At 38.1% G+C, this 23,527-nt stretch overlaps 1 protein-coding gene across 1 annotated transcript in view; it reads left to right on the top strand.

The window, feature by feature from the left end:
• NAA16 (N-alpha-acetyltransferase 16, NatA auxiliary subunit) overlaps window positions 1-23,527 on the top strand; it is a 79,287-nt gene that overhangs the window by 42,009 nt on the left and 13,751 nt on the right. Inside the window, exons 10-12 of the mRNA XM_076363324.1 lie at window positions 22,062-22,134; window positions 22,367-22,536; window positions 22,911-23,063. Of these exons, the coding sequence (XP_076219439.1) occupies window positions 22,062-22,134; window positions 22,367-22,536; window positions 22,911-23,063 (396 nt within the window). The remainder of the gene's footprint in view (window positions 1-22,061; window positions 22,135-22,366; window positions 22,537-22,910; window positions 23,064-23,527) is intronic.

Below are 23,527 nucleotides of genomic sequence, written 5' to 3' on the forward strand. Positions count from 1 at the left end.
GTCTGTACAACTGGGTTGAAAAGGAAACTGTTCAAGATTTGCTAACTGCTTGAAACTTGGACGCTTGGGAAGGTGGCAGAGATAGTATAGTGAAACCTGGGATAAGCAGGTTGGCTGGATGTTTCATCACAATCTCAGCAATATTGTTTGTTACCTTCTAGGAGTGAGTTGTTAACCCACTGAGATTTGAGATGATTATGTTTCAGAGGTACTTAGGCAGACTTTAAAATAACTCTGGAAGCTGATGGGGAGGGGGAGAAAGTGTTAAGCTTGCTTTGCCGTAGATTACTGTATGTACATTGCAACAAGATCTAATTGCAGATTCTGTGGTCTTTCACTGCTTGCAAAGCAGTGATGTGACTAATGTTTTTCTCCCTAGTTTTAGAAGGTAGTTACCCAATGAATTGTGTAATCCTTCAAAGTTCTTCGAATGAGGTTGTGATTCTTTAGGTTTTGTGCTGTTATGCTAGTCTGATATGTAGCATGCGAACTGTTTTTCGGCTGTTTCTTCCTCTTTGTCAAGCCACCTAGACTGGAGGAGATATAAGTAGTAGAGACTGAAGGGTGAGAAGCTTGAAGAAATGGAGCTAACAATTGTCTTTTGCCTAGAAACTGTACTGCTATTTAAACTTGATCAAATGTATTGTGCTGTGGATAGAGCTTTTGATTATTAAAATACTGTATAATTAAAAAAAATCACACCAGCTGTTCAGTATCCTGAGTGCACTTCTATACCATGCTGTAGCATAAAGTTACTCTAATATTGAAATAAGAAAAAAAAAATGAGGGGGGCATTGAATTACAGGACGAAATGTTAGACAAAGGCCAACTGAAAAGGAGATGTTTGTTTTATCATTTTCTATAATGTTGGCAACTGATTTTTCTACAGGTAATGTGGATGTGTAAGGATATGTTATGTAAAGAGTTTGAGTTCTTTCTCAAGTGATAATTGTTACTATGCTCCCTGTTTGCAGATACCAAAGGCATGCACTAATCACTTCCTAACTTGCTACATTGGTACACAGGTAGAGTCTGTCTTTCCAACCGAACAAAAAAAATGGATTAGAGGGTGATAGAGACTGTCAGAGCAAGTCTTACTGTATTTTCCAGTGTCTCTTTCAAAGCAAGTTTATAATGCTATATAGACCATGGTCAGTGGTACATCATTGCTGATAGTCATAGATCACTTTTTGCCTACAACATATTAGAGAAATCATTTGAAACATTGTCTTGATGGCTTTGTTCTTATTTTTAAAAAAATATTTAGTCAGCAAGAATAATGTTCATTACTGTATGTTTGTTTTGGATGACTCTCGAAGTAGCCACTGTATGTTGTGAAGAAATTGCCTACATCTTCCTTCTATTCATTATGTGGCAGCCTCGAGGGAATGCTGTAAATACAGACTGGGGCTTTATAAATGTGAAAGCTGTAGGTCATGATGAAGTAGTGTGAAGTGAGTGTGGTTACATAAAAGACAAAGTTCACAAATGTAAAAAGTTCTGTACCAGGTTCTACTTACCTGTTAGGGTTGGAGAAAGGAAAGGAAATGGCTGGTCTGAACAAGAGCTATGCAGATTACTAGTGTTAAGGAACAGACCTGCATTCTGAGCTCAATATTTATTTTTCTCAACTGATCTTGTAGTGCCTGGTAAGGACAGTGTGTTTGACTTGGTGTGTCAATTAGCTAACTCCTGGGTTGCTAAAACAGCTAGCAGGCTCTTAAATATCACTTAGAGGAACTCTTCTCATATGGAACAAGTGCAGGGAAATAGCTTTTACATGTAGCAAAACAGTCACAAGCAAAATGCAAAAAATGGGTATCTCTTTAGAAAATTAAGTTCACACACTTTTCTGCATGAGTTGTTACTGTAGCTGTGCATGTTGGATTGAGTTCATAATAATTTCATTAGTGTGTATTATGAAGCATGATTTTACCAAAGTATGGATAAAAGAAGAATATTCTTGATGGTTTTGTGGTGTTTTTTAGGTTGTTGCTATCTGTCATTCAGAAACAATTTGCTGTTTTCTGTCAAAAATAGAAAATTCAGTCTTCAGAAGAACATGTTGTAATTAAACTACATTAATCAAAACTTTAATTAGTCATCTACATTAATGTATGGCTGCTAAACTGAAGGAAGAAACTAAGATGGGGAAAATATGAGTATAGACTTGAACTGTTTCTACAATTCGTTGAATGTTGTTTTGTGTATTAAAACAAATGCTAACAACTTCTCGTTCTCTTCTTCAAGAATATCTGATTTTTAAAATAGCTTTTAGAATATGGGACTATTACAGAGATTCCACAGTAAACACATGTGCCTTGGCTATGAGTTCAGTCACCTTCTCAAATACCAGCCTGTGCCTATTTGTACAATTCCTCTTGAAACACACTCTTGGTTCTGGCTATCATTCAAGACACCAAGAGGGGAACCCCGTGAATGTCCTACTGCTCTGCGAAACTCTTTAAGTTCATTCTGTGTGTGTTTGTTTCTTAGGACTTTTTTCCCCCGTGTTAACTTTATTTGGATAACTTCTATCACAAAATGAAAGAACTCTGCGGAAGAGTTACCTAGAAAGGTACTTTGTGCTAAACACCATCATGGTGGCGTTCACACTAAATCCGCAGTTTAAACAGTGCCCTTCATGCATTGAATCTGTGCCTTTAATTGGCAGATACAGCAGATGCTTAGTCTTCCTGGGAGGAAGACATGTCCCAAGCAGGTGCTTAGTTTTTTTTCTTCCTTCTCAGCCTGCATCTTCCGACATCCACTAGCACCAAGACAAACATTGGACATGGTGATACTCTTATTCTGATCTTCTAGGTATCATTCACTCCTCTGATAGGACACTTCTTAGATCAGGAGACTCTAGGTAAGGCATCTGCATATATTCTGTAATTGACTGTGTGCAACAAAATGGCAGTGGATTGCTCAACTGACACTGAGTTGGTGTCCTTAGTGCTGTCTTGACAATACTTGTGGCTATACTTGTGTCTATGCTCTTACGCGTCCAAGAGTGGATTCCTGTTACGTATCAAGGAAAAGCAGAAGATACCAATTGTCAATGAAGTCACTGACACTTTCACTGTTGTGCTAAAAAAAAAAAATGAAAACAAAAACAAAAAACCCCAAAACAAACAAAACAAAACCCCAGACTTCTTCATGAGGCAGAATCCAGAGAAATTCAAAAACCTTTCATGATAATGCTTTTTGTCATCTTTCCTAATGAGATTCTCATTTCAAGCTCAACACTTGCGGTAAATCTTCTTAAAGCCTTCTGAGAGTTGCTGATAAAAGTAGCAAGTTTGGTATACCAAGGCAATAGAGGATGTACACAACTTCTGTGATTTTTTTTTTTTTGAGGGCCTATGGGTATCACTCTCATTGCTTTCTTATATACATAGATCTTGGTAGCAGAGGATCAGGTTATAGAACTTTTAAACAGATTGGATGTGCACATGCCCATTGGACCTGATGGGATGCATCCACAACTGCTGAGGCAGCTGGACAATGTCACTGCACTGCCACTCGATCCTTGAAAAGTCATCGTGATGGATGAAGTTTCCTGAGGACTGGAGGAAAGCAAATGTCACTCTGTTTTCAAGAAGTACAAAAAGGAGGATATGAGGAGCTATGGGCCAGTCAGCTTCATATCAATCCTTGTGAAGCTGATAGAGCAAATAATCCTGGAAACCATTACCAAACACACAAAGGACAAAGTGTGACTGGGAATAGGTAGGATGGATTTATGAAGGGGAAGTCATGCCTGACTAACTTGATACCCTTCTATGACAAAATGACTACCTCAGTGGACAAGGGGAGAGCAGTTGATACTGTTTATCTTGACTTTAGCAAGGCTTTTGACACTGTCTCCTGTAACACAAAAACTGTTGAAGTACAGCTTAGTAGACAGTAAGGTGGACTGAGAACTGGCTGAACGGCCAGGCTCAGTGTTGTGATCAGCAGCATGAAGTCCAACTAGTGTCCCCAGGCAGTTAACACTGGGGCCAGTAGTATGTAACATCTTTGTTAATGACTTGGTTGATGGGGCAGATTGTACCCCTCAACAACCTTGCAGATGATACAAAACTGTGAGGAGTGGCGGATGCATGAGAGAGGATTGTGCTGTCAGAGAAACCTCGATGGGCTGGAGAAATGGGCTGAATGGAAGTTTAATGAAGGGAAATACCAGGTCCTGCACCTTAGGAGGAATTAATCCAATGCTCTAGTATAGGTTGGGGACTGACCAGCTGGAAAGCAACTTTGCAGAAAAGGACCTGGGGGTTCTGGTAGACAGCAAACTGAACATGAGCCAGCAATGTACCCTGCGGCAAAGGTGGTCAACAACATCTTGGGTTGCATTAGTAAAAGCACCACTATGAGGTCAAGGGAGGTGATCTTTCTTCTCTCCTCAGCCCTGTTGAGGCACATCTGGAGTGCTGGGTCTAGTTCTAGGCTCCCCTGTATGAGAGCCACATGGACATACTGGAAAGAGTCCAGAGTAAGGTCATGAAATTGGTGAAGGGAGTGGAGTGTCTGGCGTATGAGGAGAGGCTGAGAGCTAGGATTATTTAGCCTGGAGAAGAGAAGCCTCAGGTGGGATCTTATATGTATAAATATCTGAAGGCAAGAGTGAAAAAAGAGAGCCAGATGCTTCTCACTGTTCACCAGGCACGAGACAAGGTGGTATGTGCACGATTTAAAATACAAGAGAATATTTGAGCAAAAGAAAAGACACTTGTCATGGGGGTTGTCGGACATGGGAACAGGTTGTTCAGAGAGGTAGTAGAGTTGTTATCCTTGGAGATAATCAAAATGTGACTGGATGTGGCCAGAAGTAACCTGCTTCAGCTGACCCTGTTCTGTAAAGGGGGGTTGGACTAGGCAGTCTGTAGAGGTATCTTCCAACCTTAATGATTCTGTGATAGCATATTCTTACTGGGTTTCACCTTCAAGTCTAGGATGAGCTTGTAGCCGTTGACTTGTTAGCCAGCAAGCTAGTCTGCAGCTAGTACTTAAGTACTGGGACAAGTGCATTTTATGCAAGTCTGGCAACACTAAGATCCTATAGTAGACAGTGCAGAAAGGCACAATAAAGATGGATATGCCTATATACATGAGCACCTATATACAAAAGCATTTAGATCCCTAATCCAGATACTGTGATGTGGAATCTGTAGCTGTGATTTTTATATCCATTTGCCAGCATAGCTCTCCTAATCAGTTCCTAGAATTTCTTGCTTCTCCCTTCTCAGATCATTCACAAAGGGAAAAATGGGTACTTGTCACAGAATCTGCCTTTTAGAAATGAATTAACTTCAAAACACAGGTGACTAACTGCAGACTTGGCTTAGTATTAGGTTAAAGGTGAGTATGTGCATAGTTCACCACATGTCAGGTGAAGCATCTATAACTGCTGCTTCAGGGTAGGCACTTGCCAAAAGAGCAGGTTGTTTATTCAAGAGTGAAACGGGATTAGGCTGAGGATGCTACCTATAGATACGAAGGGATTTAATTATTGTTTCAGTACAGTCCTTCATCCATCATTCTTGATTTTTGGAGCCCTCAAACTGGCATGTATGGCATCCCTCTTTATTTCTGCGATGTTCCACAGTGCAACTTCTAATAGACAGTGTAACAGTTGTGCATTTGGTGTTTGTCAGTGATCATCTCTTTGTTGTCTCAAGCAGAGGGAAAGAGTTATATAAAGAATACTTTCAACTTCCTAGAAATCAGCAGTCACTTGACCAAGCTATTGATGTAGATGCTCAACTAGATGAGGGCAAACAACTTCAGTGGTGAAGGAAAAGTGGAGGAAGAGATACTGATAAAATTCTAGTAAAGTCATAATTGCGTCCAGACTATTTCTCAAGTCAGATAGCTCATGTTCACCTTGAGTAGTTGCCTGCTGATGGAGACAGTTTGTTCCAGCAAACCTGCTGATGTTTGTAACGTTATACAGCAGGGACTATTGGTGTGACACTGTGGTGGGGTCATAGTGTGCTGTGCTCCTACTCTTGACTTCCTGTGTTAACGCACAACTGTTGGGAGGTGCTCAGTGGAGCTGTTGTCTTTAATGCTTGATAAATGCCCTATGTTAGGCTTTAAATGAAGTGCTGTATTTTGAAGATCAGTACTTCAATTTTTAGTGACTGTTACTTACACTCACTATCCCGAATACCTATTGCCTTCCCATACTCCACAGTGACAACTGTAATGACATACGTTTAAAGAGAAAACGGACTTTTACCCTAAAATAGCCTGCTCTGAGAGGTGATAACACAAGTCCCATGATCTGTTGTCTTTATCTTGGAGTTTTCTGATGCAGAATTTATATAAATTAAAAGTTCATGATCTTTGCATACTCTGTGTGTTGAAGGTGAGAATAATAGGCACAAATTTGTAGGGCTCCAGCAGATGATGCTACTCGGGGAACTGATTCATGAGTGTGTGTGTCGTGCAATTCAAAATGGATTATCTAAGGGCCCTGACTCATTGACAGAGTGATTCACTTTCCCAATTGTCCATTCCACCCTTGTCCTTCAGTTGCCACTCTTGCTGAAGGAACAGCACAGGTGTCTTGAGTACCAGTTCCTGAATCTGTACAGCTTTAAACTTGTACTCATTTTTGGTTTTCTTAGTATGTTGTGTTATTTAGCTAAAAGCGCAGCTGCTTAACAAGCCATTTCTGCAGTGGCAATCTCTGAAAGATGGTTGGATTGAACATGTGAAAATAAACACTAGCTGTCCTCATTTGAAAAATCCACCTGCATGATTTAGAAAAAATTCACATGCTGTGAGAGAGGTGCTTGTGTGTAGTGGGGCCGGTGTTGATAGTGTTTTGAAGAACTGTAGTTATTTCTGGAAAAAGTAGTTTCTTTTACTTAAGAACATTATTTAAAACATGTACTTCTCATACTGCCTTTGGAGACTTACTCAATTTTCTTGATCTTGCCATAAAATACTAAATTTCTGCATCATCAATTCATAAGCATACTGTGGAGGTAACTTGCATTTTAAAGTGAATCTGTTGTCTTTGTCACTTTTAACCATGGACTAAGTCATAAGAATTGTAGGTGACTAACTAAAATGAGTTAATTCTAAACAAGTGAGATACATGGAAGGATAGCAGGGGAGGCTATAACAAAAAGGCAGCTTCATCCTACATAAGGAAACTTGTGGGTTTGTGTTTTGGAGCTTTTTACTAACAAGTTATCCTGCTTTCCTCTGGAACTTTGAAATGTTATCTAAACAAAAAATGGCTTTAAATGTGAATATAGTGGCATTTTTTACTTATGGTTGATACTTCTAAAATAGTATGAGAAGTTTCACTTTCATGGTTTGTGGAGCCTTTTGGAATGACCATTTAAAGTACTGCTATGTGTATGAAAGGTTTTGAAATGTGACTGTTTTATTTACATGCTAAGAAACATGGAGCACTTCCAAGGAAAATGTCTCAACACAATACAGTCTGTGTACAGGAAATACTTTGCTAATGAGTGTCAATCCTTTTCTCTAGTCTAGGAGACTTACTATCTTGCTACTGGGCTCTTCCTCTTTTATGCTACAAGTGGTTTTATACTTTTTATTCTTTGCTTAGTGCTTTATGAAGTTTGTTATTAAAAAATGGGTATCAGCAAAGTAGCCATTCTCCTTGAGTTTTCTATAATGCTGAACCTTTAATTTAAAAAGCCTGCTATATAGCACGAAGGCTTACTAAATTTTTTTATCAGGCTTCTTTTAGTTTCTAAATAGCAAGTATACTTGGCTATTTAAACTACATTTATCATGTTGATATCTTCGTACTTGAATAAAATTCACACAGTTGGCACAATACATATTCTCTCAGGAAGAAGCTGTAGTCCTTTTTGCATATTCAAGAAGCAAAAACTTGTGTTTAGGAGTGCCACTGCATGATTATGAGTTTTGTTGTTCATGCAAAGTTACTGTTCAGGGTGAGTGTAGCTGTGGCTCTTGGCAGAATGTTTCTGCTGGAAGCTAATAACCTGAAGTATAAGCAATTGCATGGGATATAGTAATTTTCACATTCTGTAAGCTGCTGTCCAGATGTATTAGAAGTAACTGTGAACAGCCTTATTTGTTCTTGTTCCTCACAAGAGAGCGATCTTGAAATGCTACCCCCACCTCCCCCCAAAAAGTTCTTTGTACTCCAAAAAAGTTCTCTTTGTACTTGAGCGATATTCAGAAATACTCTTTGGTTCCCCATACATGCTGGTCTCTATATCCATGAGATAAAAATCCAAAGAGTGAAGATCTTCAATTAGTCAATATCAAGGTTTGCGTCGATTGTGTTGCAGGTGCGTTGGTTGATTCCATTGAAGCTCGACATTAGTGCACATGTGTCCTTTTTCTGAGTAACTAAAAACATGGAGACTGTGAGGAAATACTGGATGAGAGAAAATGTCTGGCTGGAAGAAACATCAGAAACAACAGTCTCAAAAAAAGGTGTAAGATGGTCTACACAGGAAGGTAGGCTGTCTCCAGTGAAGATCTTTCTTTAACTCTTTCAGGAAAGAAGGCATTTTCCCTCCTTGATGTGGAAAGCTAAAGGAATCTAAAGCAAGTTGCAGCTGTTTTTGTAGCTAGATGCCCTCTGTGAACTATTGGTGGATTATGTAAGAAAGTGAAAAACATTAGTTCCACTAGGAATCTCTACATTTCAAGAAGAAATAACTCTGTAAGATCAACCATGGACAGCCTTGTGTTCATACTGACTCGGTCAGTTCAAGTTTTAGAAAGTAGTGTCTCTGAGTTAGAATTCCAGGAGGGGAAATCTGGTAAGTGGACTTGCTCAGGATCTGGTTAACAACTGGTACATTCATAGCAAAAGATAGAATTTCTGCTATATAACTGTATCTTAAGGAGGAGTAAGGAAATTTTCAACTAAGTGGAGGAAGGAGAAGGATGAGAAACTTCACTGTAGGTACTGCCAGGATAGGATGCTTCCACTCTGTAATGAGAATGGGTAGTGTAAAACATGTTGATGGCTGATAATTTGGGTCCCTGAGGTAACATGTAAGCCAAGAGCTGACAGGTGTAGCAACTGACTTACAAACTACTTTATCAGGAGAGCTTCTTTAGTCTGAGTGGTCTACATTGGGAATAACTGCTCCAAATAGCTCCATCTGAAGACCCATGAGAAATGCTTTGAACATCTCTGCTAATAGTTGCTCCTACTGATGCTCTGCTCATATGAAATTATTTGCTTTCTTTTGTGCAGTCCCCAAACTTGCCGAAAAGCTTTCAAAAAAAAAAAAAGTTGCTCATGAATTAGCTGTGTGATGACCACAGTGACATCTTAGAGCATTGGTTTGCTCTGAATTTGTATTTGTACGAGTGTCTTAAAACTTTCAGTACAAACTTGTACTGCTGTTGTTAACTTATTCCATTGTGTCAACAGTTTTATGACTGGATCATTAGGAGTAATAGTAAAACTGGAAAGTCAAGTGCTCTAAAATGAAGAATACTGTTTTTCTGAATGTGTTTACATACTGTGGTATAATGGAAATTTTTTGTTTGGCAGTTTTCTCATATGCTATTGCTTATGTCACATCTCACAAGTTATTAGTCTTGACACAGTACAATAAAGAGGGCAAGTATTATCCATACTTGACACATTTAAGAGTCAGTAAGATGTCAAGGCCAAATTCTGCAGGCATTGATCATGTAGCCCTGGAGTTATGGTTTCAGGGATGTTTATCTTCAGAAGCATTCACTGGTCTCAGTTGATGAATGCTGAATGGATGAATGCTCAGCATGTTAGAAAATCTGGTTCTAGATGTTTTAAGGCAATATGAAAATGAAAGCAAAAATCTGTTTTGTGCGTGTCAGTACTCTCATAGAACATTATTCCATTTCTTTCCTATTTCATTCACTCTGTATGTTAAATGAGGCAAGCGTTCTTCAGGAAAAAATATATAACATAATACTTTATATCATGTTGCTTGGTTATCTGTATTTCTGTTGCTTTAGAGTGGCTCCTTGATTTGTACCTTACAACCTGTTGTCTTTAGTGTAATTCAGATACGTGACTGCTATTAGAACAGTAAGTCTGAGCTAGCCAGTCACCTCTAAATTTTAGTTTTGTTTTTCTGCTGTACTACACTCATATCAAGAAAATGTCAGTTCTTTTAACTTAAGATATTTGCAGTTCACTGTTAAGTGTAGATTAATTTGGGGTGGGGTGGAGTGAATTAAAAAAAAGGGGTAAACTTCAGATCCTCGGTCCTTCATATGAAGTGCTCTCCTAGTACAACTTTCCGATTTACGACTATCTAACTGTAAGTCTGTTTCATAAGGCTCTGTCATGTCTGTAACAGTATGTCTGGGGAGAAATAATAGCCCATTTATAGTCCATTTATTCTTTTGAGCTAATTCCTGGATGAAAGATATCTAATACATTTAAGCAATGTGCTTTTTCTAGGTGTCTCCTTGTGTAATTGGAAGTAGCAGATAAATGAGTAGGCTCTTCTGAATTATATGCAGACTTCAGTAGTGGACTGGCATGTTAAATTTCTATAGCTCATTTTGAAAATGCAGTGAAAGATCAGTGTTTGGAAGCGTAAAATCAGAAAAACTTAAATCAAGCCTTTAATAGTCTTTTGTGCGGTCCCTAGGTTTTTATTTTAATTTTGTGTTGTGTTTTACAGCTTCACCACTGTGGGAGAGTTTTCCTGGGACAGTAAGTCTGTTCTGACTGTGGTGTTGCTGTCCTGAACTCTAGGTTCCTGCACAAAAGTTTTCTAAATTGTGTAACTTTTGACAGTTTGGTAAACTGCTAATCTGTGTTAGCTTTCACTTCCAAAAAAGGTACCTGTGTAGAAATCTGATATGAAAGTCATAGTCAAATTAGTTAATATTTATGATACAGCTGAACACTGTTCATACTTTGAAGTGTTCTGTAGCTTTACTATAGGCAGTGTATTTGCTGCACCTATAGTCAATATACATTTTCATTGAAGTTTCCCTCAGTTTTTGAGGGAAGTTAAACTTTATATTATATTGATAACATAGCTAGATGTGTAGTTGAACTTGAAAAATTATTTAATTACTCTAGTTTTACTTATTTTCTGAATGGAAAGATGCTACACTTGATGGAAAAGATTTGAACAATTCTGACAGTTCCCAGCAATCTCATTTCCAAGTCTGGCTGAATCGTATGTTTTTTCCATCCCAGATGGCCTAGCAGTTGGTTTATAAAGATGTTCAAGTAGTATTGTTATTTTAAAATAACTTTAAAGGAGTTGTTTTAATATTCAACTTGTTACATTTGAAGCACTTAAAATTCATGGCTGGCTCTTGAATTACAGTCGTTGTACTTGAAGTTTGTTTTGCTTAACAGGAGGCTGATCTTGTACTTCTAATACTGTTGCACAGCTACAAAGGAGCTTGTGCAGTTGTACTTTCAATGTGTAAACATACATGTGCTAGACCTTTCCAAAGCAGCAGTAAATTCTTTAATGAAGAATGTTCTTCTTTTGACTTGTTTGCCATTCTGTTTGAGTAGTCTGCTCTCTGCGAAGCTGGTGTACTGAGAAGCTTTCCCCTAGCTGAGAGTTCTCTGCTCTAAGAATAACTGGGAAGTGCAAAGCCTGTTACATATGGGACAAAATGTGTTTCCAGTGTAGATGTTTGAGACAAAAACTGGTTAATGCAGTCATGTGACTAGAAATGCTGCATGGTTCTGTCAAAATTACAAAACAATTGCAATGTTTATCAAATACTACTTGTACTATAAACTTGGTAATTCATTATGTTTGTATATAGCATGCCCTAAAAAAGAAATAATGCTGTTTCAGCAGAGCAAGTGTACAAAACACCATGTTACAAGTTACTCTTTGAATGACAAATACAAACTAAACTCACTTAGATAAATGGAGGAAGCTTTTTTCCTGGAGTTTAGTATTTCAAATAGCCTGTGTGTTCATTGGTGGTATTGACACTAGAAAAAAGTATCACTTGTTTTATTTCAGGAGTAGCTGTTATCAGTGCTAGCAGCAATGGACAGCAGTAATCTTCACTTACCAGCAAGTTAGCATTATCTTGAGATGCTAAATCAGAGTAGGATTTGGTGGTGTATATAGTCAAGTGTGTACAGATTACACACCAACTTACTGCAGTGCAGCTGTATTGTTCATGAAGACATGCGGTTTACTAGCAATGATGTGTATCGTAAGGCACACCTCCAAACCTAATCCAGGGCAAAAAGGAGGTCTAGCTATGCTTGATTTTTAGCAAATTTTAAATTCTGAGTGTATCTGACACTGCGTTGGATGTATTTCACTTTTGAAAGTGATTAGAGGTCATTAATGGAGATGTTTAGTTGTAAGGAACTAAGTGTAAAGAAAAATCTAAAAGCTAATTAAACTCTTGTATCTCATTCTTTCTATGAAAATATACAGTAAACCAAAATGTGTGAACTTCCTTAGAGTATAGGTCAGCTCTAAAGAAACTTATCTAATAGAAAGCTACTTTCTCTACTGCTTACAAAACATGTAACTGATTTCTTAGATGGTCAGAGAACAAAGAAAATGTATAACTTTCCAGGGTTATGGAGTGGCTTATTTTTTTGCTTTTTATTATGTTTTGTTTTAAATACAGTACTGCAGACAATGCTTTGTGGCTAGCCAGTCCTTACAAGCTGGTAGCTCCTCGGTGAAATTCCTGAGAAATATGTCTGCTTAGCCACCACACACTGAGAAATGCTGAAGTTAGTGGCTAACCATGATACCATAGGATTAGCTTTATAGAAAAGTAAATAGTAAAAATTTTCTACTAGTTGCATCAAGATGGCCAGTTGCAAGCTGACTGGAAAGGTGTTTTTACAGGTACTTAGGAAGCTGACTGTACAATATCTAGGTTTCCACTGAAAGGAGGTGTAAGATTCTGTGCAGCTGCTTAGCAAACTAGATCAATGAAAACCCACTGATTTTTTTTTTTGCAGTTGACTTGTTTAGGTCAATTTAAAATGACTGTGGAACTTCCCTTTATATGTATGTTTTACTGCAAGCGACAGATTTTTGTCTTGCCTTGTGTGTGCATGAGCATATGCACACATCTAACAGTGCTTTTCTTAAGGAAACAGGAGTGGGTATTGATGGCTCAGTTGAATAAATTTAAAAATAGAGATGCACCTACTTCTGAACTGCTGTTAGTTCCAAAGCAACACTTTCATTGGGTGTTATACAAAATAGTGAAGCTTCTTACAGAAACCAACTTGGCATCTATGTATGTCAAAGATATACAAGAAATTTAAGGAGACTTGTGTTAAGTAGAAGGCTGCTTGCCATGTTTTCCTGTTTATACTTTCATGGCATGAGGAGGTAAAATAACTTTTAATTGATTGTGATTTTTATTGCGTTCAAATGTTAGCCATATACTAAAATGTAAGGAATGGAAATTCTCTGTATGAGGCTGAATAGCCTTTCACAATTGGAGTAATTTATTTGAATATTCTCTATGGGCTTGTTCTGTGGTTCATGCCCCATTGGGTGGGGTAAATCTGTATTAGATGCATCTAAGTTGTGAAGCAGAAACTTTTCAAGTAAGACTAAGTTAGTTGTTGCAAGTAAGCGTATAGCTGCCTTGAGTAAAAATGGAAATATTCAGTCATTTGCATACCCTATACCTTTTCCTTTTCACACTGATAAACGAGTGTCAATATCTTATGTTTCAAAGTAGCTAGATGGGACATTTTTTAAATAACGGAGGAGCATTGCTTTAAAAAAACCAAAATCAACCAGTGTGAGCCTTGCTGAAGAGGTTTTTTGGTTCTTCTGTGAACTGTGTAAACTTATAAATGTTGTAATCTTAGATATTCTTTTAGCTAAACTTACAGTACGCCATAGGAAATGGAACTTCTTTAGGTGGCTGCCCGTATACACCTTCTGGTGTAGATACACTGGAAGAGCCTGAACTCAGACCTCTTGTGCAGTGCAAGTGTGCCAGCTGGCTCACGTGTTTGGCATGCTCTGTTCTTTGCTGCCTCGATAAAAAGCACATCGCAATTCATGCCAATCGCCTCTTGGCTATAGATGAAGATGCTTTCGTCTTCGTTAGGCTGTAGTAAAACCTTTTTTCTAATGCGTAGCTGCCCTTCTCCCCCTCCCCCCCCTTTCCTTGATGTGGTTAATTGAATTTTTGAGCTTTTTTCTTTTTTAGTTGATTGGCAGCTTCATTATTTGAAACTTCCTTCCTATCAGTATTTCCATCCAGAAAGGTATGGTGAGGGTGCCCTGGATTGAAAGAGTGTTAATCATGTGATAGGGCCATGCTAGATCATCAGAAGTCTGCCTCTGCTACCATTCATAAATACTTTTCAGGCCTGAAAGCTCAAATCTAAGCATCCGCATTTGTAGAGATGGGGACTTCAGGTTGCAAATTTACCACGTGGGCAGAGCTTAATTGGCTCTGAACCCAGGATCCTCCTGTACAGTGTCTCTAGGGACCTAGAGAAGGGGGTACAAGTGTGGTTTAGTACTGTTACTGTGTGCCACAGACCAGCCACAAGCCCTGTTCAAAATGTTGTCATCAAAGGCCTTCTCCAAAACTGAGCCAGCAACTGCTTTCTGTTTTTTCTGTCTTAACTTATTTGGTACTAAGTTAATATTTTTCAGGATCCATTGATACTGCTTCTGCACATTGTGAGCACCTTCTTACCTCTCTCTTAAATAACATCTCATCGTAGCGAAGACTTCAAGTATTGATGTAGTACTCTTATAGACTGTTTTTATTCTTGCTTCTCCGTTTCCCATGAGGCATTTAGAGTATTGCTTCAGGAGATGTACTGGATACTTCTTTCTGTCTTGTGAAAGATAGTCCAAATAATTTGGCCACAAGGACTTTATCTGTTAATGTCAATGTGATTTTCTTCTGGCCCAAGGAAAACACTTTGCCAGGGCTGCTGTTGAAAGGCTTAGTTTGTCATTCAATCTTTAGGTATCCCACCTTTTCGAGGTGATGAGGACTGTTTTGAAGTTGCACAACAGCAATTTCCTTTGGGTACTCTGTAGCAAAACAATTTGCAAATGGTTTCTAGGTATTTTTGGAAAGTACAACTGTTTTTCAATATCTCGCACAGACATAAGGATTCTTACCATGTCTAGTGGCTGTCTCTTCTGCTGGAAAAGTGGTGTCACAAACTCAACTACACCTCATTCTCGTGAATAAAGAGTACTATTCTTACTCAGGGAACCAGAAAGCTTTGTTCAAGTACCACTACTTAAGATACTGGTGATGGGAATTACTGTCAAAATTCAATTGTACTTTGAGATTAAAACAAAGGGATTCATTTATTCAGCTTTGAGACATACTTTTCTGCTATTAAAGTGGAATTCTTGCATCTTTAGGAGTTGGTTTTTTCAAATAAGTACTCATCTGATTCAGATGTTTGATTTGTTGATGGCAAATCACGTGGTGCTTCGGGATCAGTTTCTGTGACCTGCAGGGCCACTGTTGTCAGCACCATGCACATTACCTGCAAGAAACAAGTTTTCTTCAGGAAATAAACTGTGGAGAATTTTCTATTTAAGAAGAAAGGTTGTTCAATTCCAAGTTTCAAAGACAGCACAACCTTCCTTGGAAGGGCAAGAACACATGCTCTTCTTTTTTTTTTTCTTTTCCCCCTGTATGCATCCTTTCACCTTAAATGAAAATGTGACATGCAGAAATACTGCCTTTGCAGTTGGTTTTTGCAGTCCTTCTCCCACTCTAGATCTTCAGAACCAGCTGAGAAATCAAGCTTCCCAGTGGTGAAGACCACCCATGTTGACACTTTGAATCATAAGAAAATGCAGCTGTCTGACATCTGAGCCAAATTGTCAGTTCCCAGAATTGAGAACTGTCTTGGGAAACATCCTATTTCATTTCCAGCATGGAAGACCTTCATCCAGCATGGAAGACCAAGTTCACGAAGGGTATCCCCTTCTACCTGCTGTTTTCCCTCTCTTTTTCAGGCCCTTCTGCAGTAGACTTGTTTTTGCTAGAGCAGTAGGAGTGCTTTATCAATATAAGAGAAGATGTTCCTGTGAAATTACTCCCTTATTTTGAAGGAAGGAGAAAAGTTTGGCAGCAACCTATCCCCCTCCTCAGGAAGGGCTACAGTTGTCTCTCAAACTGTCTGCAAACTGATATTCAGAAAGGTAATGCTCCATCTAACAGCTGCCTCTGAAACGAAGGGAATGCCCGCATAGGATATATCTGATACTTGTGCCAAAATACAGTTAGTGTTTGAACTTTCAGGCTGCTAACTCTTTGGAAGATACCTGCTTGGTAATACCAAGGCAGTTCTGATTCTTGGATGTTACAAATCTTTTTCCTGCAACTGAAGGTTTTCTATACTGCTTCAGGATTGGGTGCTTCAAAGGAGGTATGTGTGAGCCTGTTTGTGTAGATGGAGAATAAGAAGCACCCACGCTTTTAACTTTGTTTTTTCCAGTCTAAGTACTGATACTTAGATGGCTTTTGAATATAGAGTGATCCTTCTACATCATCCTTCTCTTAGTTTAATTCAAGAGCTTTCTGAGACAGATAAATCTGAGTAGGTGAGATTCTTGTGAAATTTCTATTTTTTTAATACCTATTTGCTGTAATTACTGAGAAGTAAATACCCAGAAGTTTCTTAAGCCCCATTGGGTCACCTACTGGAAGCTGAAGAACTGTTGGCTAATTTTTTTTCCTCCTGCCCTTTGTGGAAGGCTGTGAAAGGGATTAGGCAGAGTGTCCCCACATGGAAAAGTCTCCAGCTCTGTCATGGGGGTCTCAAACTTGTAGTATCCATTGAAATCTGTTTGAATAACAAGGTACTACTTGAGACACTGAAATTTCAGAGGTGTGTAGATTTGACACTGAGGCGAGGTTGGACTATTTTCTGAGACAGCAGCATCCTCTTCTTAAAGATGCCACTTACTGTTTTGGAATGGGTTGCAGTAGACTGTGCGCAGCTGCTTGAAGGAGAAGAAAAAGTTACTCTCATTAAAGTAACTGAATAATTAAAATTATTCTGGATGCAGTACAGAACTGTGAATAGCTAGTCTTTAAAAAGTTTCAGTTCTCTTAGAAAATAATGTGCAAATACTTAGCTTCTGGTATGTATGATTATTAGGCATGCCATAAGGAAACAGAGTGGTTTTCTAAAGCATCAGTCTCCTGCTGTGTGGTAATTCCCAAAGTGATCCATCTGATGCATGATGATGGGCCATTTTGGTGATTTAAATGTCACTCTGCGCATATTTGTGCCAAGTAATGTGTGATCTTGTTCCTGTCTGCTGTCTTTTCACTCTTCCCCACTGTTTTGTATCCTTTTCATTGCTGATGGTATTCAAGGCAAGATAATGTACCCCTTGCCTGTATCTCAGTAGTGTACATATGTATGAATTTTGTAAGAGTTAAATCTTTTTATAAAAGTACATACTAGAGCACATCTTTCTAAAGTATTTCTGGGATTTGCCTGAAGATTCTTCTACACTAATGCATAACTAAATTTTCTTAAGATGACCATTGCATCTATATCTACAGGTCAATAGCATATTTTCTTGTTTGGGCAGCTTTATAGATGTACCTTGAAACTTTATATCTCAGTAGCAGTATTCAAACTTTGCCTTTTGGTTGTTTGCCTTTGAGAGCAGTGTAGATAATACTAAACATGTTGGCAGGAATTCAAAAGGCAGGGATTCAAACCTGTGCCAAATGTTAAACATATGGATTGCTTCTGAAACTGCCTACAGTAGCTTTTAATCTGTGTGCTGGGAGTGCTGGTAACCTCTTACTGGTTTATAATGGCAGCAACTGAAAAAAATACTTAAACATAGTGATTGTGACTGATAAATTAACAGGCCGAATCCTTTAAAAAAAAAAAAAAGGCTATTGGTACAGCTTGAGCCTGACCAGTTTATAGTACGTTACAATATTTCTATATGATTGGTATTGATAATTCAGCTCCTTTTCTTGCAGTTGTTTCGTTGAAGAAGGAAATACAGTATTAGTGTTTTAAAGGCTGTCTTTGAAACAGAAGTCTATTATAAAATATTTTGCCCAACTGCTGTAATAATAGGATATACAATCAATTTAGTAATCTAACTTCCGTAGTAATGAACTAGAGAGTTTGAGCCTTTTATTTGAAAAATTTGCATCCCTGCTTTGTGCTAGTAGGCTGTTGATTTCATCTTCCATTACGTACCTCACCTTTGTTACATAAGTTTCTTAAAAACCTTTCTGTATTGCTTTTCTCTTTACTTCTATTCCTTTGTCATTACATTCAACTTACCTCCTACATGGAGTATGGGGGGGCGGGGATCAAACTAGGATTTAGGCTACTGTAGCCCTAACATCACATTTTGGATCCCCATATTATTGTTCTTATCTTGGATAGTCCTCTCTTGCTCTTCGTCTAAAGAAAAATTTCTATGGCAGGAGTCCCTTGGTATACGGCATAGCATGCAGCACAGATTTCTATTTTATGACTGGCCCATAGGTGCTGCTGTAATAGCTACAAGTGATGATACAAGAATTCTAGCCATCAGCCATTTACCTGGAAAACAATAACTTTCCCTTAGGCTGTCCCTTACAAAAGAGGACACAAAATATTTCTCAGTATAATTAGATAAGCAAAAACAAATGCTCACAGGAAAAAGGAATTCAGAATTGGGGTTCAGGTGAATTGTGTTCCTGTTGTTTACAGTTTAAAAAGAAATTAAGATGTGTATGCATGACATTTATTCCAGTCTCAGTTTGTATTTCTCAAATATTCATTTTAAGGCATTTACTCAAAGTTTACTTATGAAACTATCCTTTCCAGTGGAAATAAACAGAGGAATGGAAAGAAAAGACCGTTCTGGCCTTTGTGGAGTCTTTGCTTCAGGTAGTACCAAGTGGGGAAGATGCTTTCTTAACTTTCAAGATTATTACACTTGACAAGAATCTGTACTGGTTTGTGAGCGTGTGCAATTTTAATCTTTATGTAAGGTATAGGAGGGAAAACAAGCACTTCACTTGTCTGTTCTAATGGGGAAGGCTAAAGCCCGTTTCCCCCTTCTTGGATTCATGCTTCTTAGCTCATTGTTCTTTTGTAATGAAATTGAAGTTATAGGTAGTGACCTATGAAAAGGTTTGAGGTTTGCATTTTGATTATTTAAGAGGCTCCTGAAACTGGTGGCCCCAGTTCTAGAATTGGCTTCATTCTTGTCATAACAAAACCTGCGATTTGTTGATGACTTCAGTAATGCTTTTGTAATACCTTTAAGCTTTTTCAGATCCATGGCAAGGGAGTAATGGAAACTCTTTTCCTAGAACAATACCATTTGAATTTAACTTATGGTCAGTGTCATGGTATTTCCAGATACCTCAGCTTGATTTTTAGAAATTGTAAAGTTACCTTTATGAAGAACGCCTAGTGTGTAGAAATAGTAAAATATTACTGCCTTTAAGATGGCAGTGGTGATTCTAGAATACAGATAATAAATGATAGTAAATACAAGAGATTTTACTACTAAATTTGCAGTTAATACAGACACAGAAATTAGGGTTCATATTTCCAGATCATTTGTTCCCTGAAGTAGCACATGAACTGGGAATTGTTTTCCTAAATTACTAGCAAGAGACTGAAACAGTAGCATAGAAAGGGAGGAAAAAGATTCTGAGTAGTCATGAGAAACAAAGATACTGTCACTTTCATCAAGAATGTCTGCAAGAACCTAACCACCTGATTTGCATTATTTTTGTAGCTGTTGCTTTCACTGAATACTTGTTTCCAAATGTATTGTTTAAAGTAGTTTTCAGAATGACAATTCCAGTGTAGTTTCTTGGACTGTAGAAGCCAAAACCACTGCAGAGTTCTGAATTTGGAAGAACTTAGCATCTTTTAAAACATGGTACAGTTTGGTGTTCTCCATCAACTCAAGATCAGCAGATTTGATTTCACTGTTGCTGTAAGCTGATTGAAGACCCTCCTGCTAGGAAGAGAGGCTTTCTTACTGCCTCACTGCCACAGGCCTGTCCACTGCCAGCTCCCACTGATGATGGAACTAGTAACGGGGCATCTGTATGCTGAGGTGGAGCAGGGAGTAAATCACTTGTAAGTCTGGATGCAGCCACTAGCCCTGGCCTAAAGCAGGGACCAGGCATGTGTGGCTCAGAGATGGTGGCACCATTCTTTTGGTGGTAGCATGGTCTTTGTCCAGCTGTGAAGCCATACTCCAAGTGTGCAGTAGTGGAAAAAATTACACGTAGAGTTTGGTGGTGGAGTGTGTTTGTTAAAGATATGAAGGGGTCTTTCTCCCTTTACACACAGTTCACTTGCAGTCTAGCAAAGCTGGCTGGTCTCAAAGGAATTTGAGTTTACTAACAGCCAGATGAGAATAACTTTGGGAATACTTTGAAGTTGCGGTGAAAAGCAGCACGGAAATAACACTTACTCTGTTGCACATATACACTGCAAGCCTGCTACCTGAAGCAGATGCTTACTTCTGCATTTAAACTCATTTTAGAGAAGAGAATCTTCAAAGATTTTCTGAGGTGGTTGAAGGTTTCTTTCAGTAAATAGATGTCTGAGGCCAGAGAACAGCTTTAATGCATTTATTTGCCTTTGTCTATTTATTTGTGACTTCTTTACATTCTTTTATCACTTCATAGTTATCTGAAGTCTAGTAACATTTTATTGTATTTGAGATTTTTGCTACTAGAAACCATTTCTTAAGAGATTTGTGCAGAGCTTTCCAGAATGTGTGTGTTTATACATTTTATTACACTTTTGAGACATTTACACTGGCTGTGTATGACTCGGGTGTGCCACCTTCTCTGCTCTCTTTGAGACAAAATGTTTGACATTTCTTGCCTATTGTGCTGAATTAGTTTAAATAAAGTAGTATCCTTCAAATTGCATACTTTGATCTTTTAGAACAAAGTTTATTCCCTTCCCCTCCTCTCCCAAAGTGTATCTTGAAGTGGATGCGTGCTTTGTCAAATCCTGCTTTTTAAATTTTGCTGTCTATCTGTGATATTTTTTATTTTACTCATGCAAACAACTTTTTTTTAATGTAGGATCATGTTACTTTTAACCATTGAAGTTTTAGGTTTTTACCAGCTATAGGTTTCACCTGATTGGTGAATGTAGCCATTATCCTGTTTATGCTTACAGTCAGATCTTGTTTTTTAAGTCTCTTCTGTGTTTCGGGTATATATACATAGATCATGTTTCTTTTTGTTCTTTACTATTGCTCTTGTTTCCTTAAGAGGCTGGTTACTTGCTGGATATGGCAGGCATGGTTAGAATGTAGCTCAACAAAACAGGTTGAGCATTTTATAAAATGCTTAGAAATAATACATGGTACTTGTAAGCCATGGACCTGGTATTGGAATAGTTCATTGTCGTGAAATGGACAGATACTGACATTTGTATGTATTGTAGATGTTGAACTTGCATAGTGTGAGTTCAAAACTGTATGAGTGAATTTTGACTCTTCAGCCTTGGAATGAACAACAATATTGTTGACAAGGTCTGATTTCAGAAAGTATTAGCCTTAAATCAATCAACATAAATTTTCATGTAAAAAGATACAGCCTGTATTCTAGGCAACAGTACCTTTTTAACAAAGAAAACCAAACCTTAAATAGTACACATCAGCCTGCCAGAAAACCACAGAAGTCTCTTCTATATCTTCATTGTTATGGGAAGTTCACGCAGAGTCTTTTCCAAAGCACCTTTCTTCAGTTGGCTCAGTTTGGACACTTAAACTAATAGCATAAATAAATAAAAATTCCAAAATACGACTTATCAAGTACATTTGATTAGTATCCTTTTTTACTTTCTGCTGTAAGCTGCCAAAGATTACACCTGTTTCCCTGCTGTATCACCAGTTAAAATGGGTGATCAAAGGTAGCTTGTGAAAGGTGAAGTAAACTCTAAGAGGACACATCCAATTTTTTTCCAAATTAAGTAGTTATTTTAGTATAGTTTCTCTAATTTTGCCCAAGTACTTTTTTTCAGTGTGTTAATTTATGTAAACATGATAGTAAAGCGTAACTTAAGTTGATTTTTTTATATGCAGGTTTCTACAATCCAAGAACTTGTTACTGGTTACGAAGCCTCTTTGAAAACTTGTGACCTTTTTAGTACATGTGGTAAGTTTCTATGGTCTTATATTAATTACGCTGTAATAATACTGTTTATGGCAGCTATCAAGAACTGTTGAATTGCTGATACACTTTTTGCAAGAAAATAGTTGTAATACCTTCTAGTAAATTAATGTATTACAAGAAATATTTGCTGAATTTCCCAAGCTTTGTTTTTTGTGTTTGTTTTTCAAATGCAGTCTTCAACCTTACCAGTTGCTGTAACTTTTCCATTTTGCAGAAAACGGAGAGAAAGAGCCCCCAACAACACTGCTTTGGGTTCGATATTTCTTGGCACAGCACTTTGACAAACTTGGCCAGTGTTCTTTGGCCTTGGATTACATTAATGCTGCAATTGCAAGCACTCCAACGTTAATAGAACTATTCTACTTAAAAGCAAAAATTTACAAGGTAAAAAGTGAATTTGGACATGTAGAGTGCCTAGTTTATTAGGAAAAAAAAAAACCCAACAACCCATCAAACTGGTGTGAATGTGTGCATAATATTTCAGTTAGCAATGGTTATGGGCATTGGTTTTCATGGGGGTTTCTTTTTGGGCACTGTTCTGTCAGGAAGAAAATGAAAACTCATGTTTAGGTTTTGCAAAGCAAATCACAACTTACAGCAAATTGTCATTCTGAAAAAATCTGGGGGCGGGGGGGGGAGGGAACAGTAATACTGCCTTTTGTTATTTCTGAGGGAGAAATACCAGTAACTATAGATTTCAGGAGTTGGTCAATAGCAGGCTTATACTGACAGTTAACTATTTAATTTCTCCCTAACAGCATGTAGGTAACCTCAAGGAAGCTGCCAAATGGATGGATGAAGCACAGTCTTTGGATACTGCAGACAGATTTATCAATTCTAAATGTGCTAAATATATGCTGCGAGCAAATGTGGTGAAGGATGCAGAGGAGATGTGCTCTAAATTCACGAGGGTAATGAAGAAAGGTTTTGTTTGTCTCTGGCAGTTTATTTTTCACTCATGTAACTTTCGACCAAAATAAAAAAATATCTTTTTTTAGTGTCCATTTTTAAGATAATGCTCTTACACTTAGTGGTAAATAACTATATAGAATCATAGAATGATTTGGATTGGAAGGGACCTTTTAAAGATCGTCTAGTCCAATGCTCCTGCCATGGGCAGGGACATCTTGCACTAGATCAGGTTGGATGGGGCTTTGAGAAACCTGACTTTGAATGCTTCCAATGATGGGGCATCCACAACTTCTCTGGGCAACCTGTGCCCATGTCTCACCATCCTTATTCCTTCCTATGTCCAATCTAAATCTACTCCTTTTCAGTTTAAAACCATTGCCCCTTTTCCTGTTGCTACAGGCCCTGGTAAAACGTCTCTCTCCATCTTTCTTATAAGCTCCCTTTACAAATAGAAAGGCCGCAA

The sequence above is a fragment of the Aptenodytes patagonicus genome, chromosome 1, assembly GCF_965638725.1.
Source record: "Aptenodytes patagonicus chromosome 1, bAptPat1.pri.cur, whole genome shotgun sequence".
Classification (NCBI taxonomy): domain Eukaryota; kingdom Metazoa; phylum Chordata; class Aves; order Sphenisciformes; family Spheniscidae; genus Aptenodytes; species Aptenodytes patagonicus.